This window comes from Drosophila kikkawai, chromosome 2L (genome assembly GCF_030179895.1).
Source record: "Drosophila kikkawai strain 14028-0561.14 chromosome 2L, DkikHiC1v2, whole genome shotgun sequence".
In the NCBI taxonomy this organism is placed as follows: Eukaryota; Metazoa; Arthropoda; class Insecta; order Diptera; family Drosophilidae; genus Drosophila; species Drosophila kikkawai.
The window spans coordinates 17,699,585-17,704,461 of record NC_091728.1 but is presented as its reverse complement, the minus strand read 5'-3'; the positions used below and the strand labels follow the sequence as shown (position 1 = coordinate 17,704,461).

At 41.4% G+C, this 4,877-nt stretch overlaps 1 protein-coding gene across 1 annotated transcript; it reads left to right on the top strand.

Annotated features, from left to right (window-relative positions):
• The first annotated feature begins 279 nt into the window (after nucleotides 1–279).
• On the top strand, nucleotides 280–1,507 carry LOC108076850 (PE-PGRS family protein PE_PGRS26). The gene is given in 2 exon segments (XM_041776121.2): nucleotides 280–353; nucleotides 420–1,507. Coding segments are annotated over 2 exon segments (1,152 nt in total). The 5' UTR covers nucleotides 280–289.
• Nucleotides 1,508–4,877: the final 3,370 nt, after the last annotated feature.

Below are 4,877 nucleotides of genomic sequence, written 5' to 3'. Positions count from 1 at the left end.
ACACTGACCTTGTGAGAGGTCCATTGCCATGGCGTTACCAAAATAATTAATTCAATATCTATTTTGCTCTCCCAAAAATTAATAAATAAGCCGTGACTATCTAGCAGTTTAGTCTTATCAATCAACAATACTTAATTGTGGCTAACTAATGTGTTCATTTGGTAAATTTACTTTGTCACAAATAATTATAAGAAGATTTTACGCATGGTGACACACAGGTATAAAAATGGGGATGATTTAAATTCAGAATTCAGAAAGCATTATCCGTTGACAGCAAGCATTGGAAAAAATGAAGCAAATTGTTTGGATATTTTTAATAATTGCAACTACAGCAAATGTCCAGGCATACAACAGTAAGTGATTTTTTGTGAATACGTGAAAGAAATTCAAAACAAAAATGTCTATTTACATTTAAATAGAATACGGACGTGGTTGTGGAGATATTTCATGTGCCCCAGGAGAGAGATGTATCCTGTCCAAGGAGCCCTGCACAGGATCAAAACGCGATGGCGAGCAATGCGGAGAGTATCCTACATGCGAGGCAAAGGGTCAATACTCATCGAGTTCAGGTTGGCAGTTCAATTAATTTTTTAATTTAATCAAGTATTCAACTTTAATTTAAACAGAATCTGAGGATCGTGAAAAACGCCAAGCAAATCAGCAAGGATACGGAATGGGTGGAAGCGGAATGGGTAGAGGTAACAACATGAATGGAGGCAATGGAAACGGTGGAAACGGAATGGGGGGAAATGGAAATGGTATGGGTGGCAACGGAATGAATGGAATGGGCGGGCGTGGGGGAAATGGCATGGGAGGAAACATGGGCGGCGGATACACCGGTGGAATGGGCGGTGGAAATGGAATGAATGGAATGGGTGGAAGGGGAGGAAATGGTAATGGAATGGGCGGTAATGGAATGGGCGGCAATGGCATGGGACCCGGAGGAATGGGTGGAAGAGGAGGTAATGGCTACGGAAACGGTGGAAATGGAATGGGTGGAAACGGAATGGGTGGAAATGGTATGGGCCAAGGGGGAATGGGTGGTAATGGAATGGGAGGACGTGGCGGAAACGGAATGGGCCCCGGCGGAATGGGTGGAAATGGAATGGGTCAAGGGGGAATGGGTGGTAATGGTATGGGAGGACGTGGCGGAAACGGAATGGGTGGCAATGGAATGGGACCCGGAGGATATGGAATGGGTGGTCGCGGTGGAAACGGAAACGGAATGGGCGGTCCAAGTGGAATGGGTGGTCCAAATGGGATGGGAGGACCAAATGGAATGGGTGGTCCAAACAGAATGGGAGGACCAAATGGAATGGGAGGACCAAATGGAATGGGAGGACCTAATGGAATGGGAGGACCAAATGGAATGGGGGGATCTGGTAACTGGCAAGGCAATAATAATGGAAATGGATCTAGTAACAATGGTAATTACCGGAATAGAAACGGAAACTACAATCAAAGCTATACCTCTACTTCTGCCACAACAACAACGGATGGATGGTGATCGCTAACGCGGAACAAAATAATGGAATAGGCTAACGACAATTGTAATTAAATTAAATTAAATTGCTATAATGTTACACAAATAAATCGTGAGTTGAGCATATCGTATATATATACATAAATATATATACATAAAATTCATCAAAATATGGGCATTGCATCTTAAGCATATTCTAAAATAATATCCCTTTCGATGATCAACAGCAATAATTTTAAATATTATTCATTGCTTTCATAATAAGCATAAATTGTGCCAAAATATTAATATATTCATGCGTGCTTAACTAAGCAATTAAGTAGACGAAAAAAAACTTCCTTCAGCTGCTGTATATTAAAAAAACCAGTCACGCCATCGTGATGAAGCGGACAGCTGGCTTTCTAATAGATTGCCTTATCCTTTAATTGATTACAAATAAAAACAAATGGAGGGAGACAGAGAGTCGGGTGTAGTAAGAGAGAGCTAGAGAGGACTAAGGACATTTTTCTGGTCTTTATCCTGGCTACGTGCTCGCTGCTGGCTTGCGTGCATTTCCATATTTGTTTAGGAGAAGTTGGTAAAAAGGGGTGACCTGCGTGACCCTGACCTCTGACTCGAGCCACCCCCATTCCTAAATTCTGGCTCCCGATCCTGAATCCTGACCAACCCCACGTATTCGTTTATTTAGTGTGAGTTTGTTTGACCAGGTGCATACAAAAATCAACAAACTTCAAACTACATAAATCTTTATTAGCTGGAAAAGGCGGGGAATACGATCAATTAAAAAATGTCACTTGCTGTGGCAAGGACCCTTTTGGTCCTGTAAAATGGTAATGTTGTTAATAAAAATTCCAAATAATACCTACTCATTTCTAGCGGAAGGAAAACATTTAATTTAAATACCGGAAGAAAACTAAGACTGCTCTTTGTGACCATCGGGAACAATCTAAGATTTTTAAATCCACATTTTCAATTGAAAAGTTAAACCATTAATTCAATAAACCGCAGCGAAATTGGCTAAGAGCCCACTTGCATTTACGATGATTGATGTCTCGATAAAGTCGCCATCGGAACCTCTTCTCCGCTTAACCTCATTTATTTAACCATCTAAGCTGGCGCCTAGCTTCCTCCTCACCGTTCCCATCGGCATTCAATTTTCAAGGCTGCTGCTGTCATGGGTTAACGCCGTGGCCAGCGCCAGGCAATCCACTTAGCCTTCGGGCAAGGATGTGTTCTGGGTGCCGGCGCTGGGCCATTTTATAATTTATCAAAATGAAAATTGATGCCGCAGCGAGGCAAGTGCAGCTCGTTTGCCATCTCTGGGAAATCCTCGGGGTTTTCCTTGCGTGCTGCTGCACTTGCAGCCGGGGAGGCCCGAGGGAGGGGGGGGGGGGGGGGGGCAGATGCCGCATGCCACACGAAATGCCATCGCAAATAGCGAAAATGCTTTCGCAAATATTTAGCCGAACTTTTTTAGCGACACGCGTTCAGGTCGAGGTCCCCACAACCGGAAAGTATGCAGCAGCTTTAAGGCTGCTCCTTTTCCTTTGGCCTGCTGCGCTGTCTGTCCAGCTTCTTGTCCAGCTTTCTCTGGTTTCTGTTGTTCCAATACCCATTACACTTTCGGGTTGAAGGGGTTGTGGGAAAAGCAGATAGTTCTGAGAGAATGAAATTTATTAGAGATATTTTTAATGATTTAATGGGAATTTATAATCAATCCATAATAAAATAACTTTAAAAAGGATTCAGATTTTTAAATAACTTTAAACTTTAAAATATTTAAAATTCATTATATATTTTTTTTCCTTTTCTTCATGTAATAGGTACCTTTTAATTCTTCAGCAGAGACTCTACGGAATTCGTCTTGCTATATATTTCTGTGGACAGTAGCATTTATGCCAGTTAAGTTGTTGGCCAGTTCGTGACTGCTGGCGGCCTTTATTTGCGCTTGCATTTTCATTTGTGAGTGTAAATAGCATTAAAAATAATTTTCCGGCTTAAAAACGCTCCGCACGAACAGAGGAAGCGCACGGAAGCGAAAGGACGAAGAGGGAATCGCTGACAGCCGGACGGGCTTATGCACTTAATGAAATGTACACGGCAATTGTTACGGAGACCGAGACGGATCCGGAGATGGAGATGGATCCGGAGATGGTGGCCAGAGCAGGACTCGATTCCGGAGCCGGAGATTCCAACGGCGACAAAGATGCTGCGGCCATCAATTGGAGCCAACTTAAATTTCGTTTCTGGCACAAATGGCAGCTTCGCATTAAATGGCTTCAACAGCATTCGTTGTTGGGTTAAGTTCGGGTTAAGCCATCCGTGTTGTTTGTCCAATTTAAGTGTTTTTCGGTTTAAATGCAGTTAAGAGCCTGGGCGAAAGGATCAACAATTAAATGTCTGTGGCAAATGGAAAGATGGCCAACGAAAGAGGATTTCTCCCTGGTAATGTTATTAAATAAATTGTAAATATTGAATTAAACTCTGAGCGATGGAAGCTAATTGCTGTATCTTAGCATTTCCATAAACGATTTAAAATGATTTAACTTTTAGCGCAATCTTATCGCTTTGATCTCTGCCTTGTCACCTTTAGTTCCAAAGTATTCGCAAATAAATCTAATTGAAATCCATGCATTGATAACATCACCCCTATTAATATTCATGAAACTCAACCCCTTGAGACCCTCCTATCCGGATTTGTGTTTTTCTTTCATTTGCAATCGCTCTGACCGAAGCTTAATAATAATAAAACTTAAAACTCTGCCAGATTTTATGGCTAAATTAAGCATTTTGCATAATTATATCAGGCCGTTGTGCAGGTGTAATAGTCTGGGAATTATTTTAAAGGGCGCACAATCAGATTCAAAATACAATTGAAATAGCTGAGACATTAAATCAAAATGATTTTGTTGCCGACACAATGGTCGGGCGATTGGCCGGAAGGAAAACTCTTGGCTGTCAAAAGGAATTTTCAATTACGAGGCAAAATGCCGAAACAAGTTATTAGACAAACTTTGGCCTCTTTGGCATCCATTGTATCTGTTTCTCTCGCCAATGGTAATTACAGTCCGGTCCGGCCAGGTCGTAATTAAATATTCTCTAGCAAAATGAACTTGGACAGGCCGAGTGCGAATAAATGGAGAAACTGAAGGTGAATAAGAGCTAATCATATCAGCAGCCCTACAATTAGCCAGGCCATATTAAGCTAGGAACTTAGTTTGTGGCAAAACATTTTAATCGATCGATCGGTTGCTTAAACTTCAAGGCAGTTTCCATGCTTTTATTGAATTTCTGAAAATATTTTGAATATTTTGATGCCTTTTAATGTCCAGTAACCAATTAATTTGAGTAAAGAAGGTTGAACTCTCTATTTATAAACAACTTTAAAATGAAA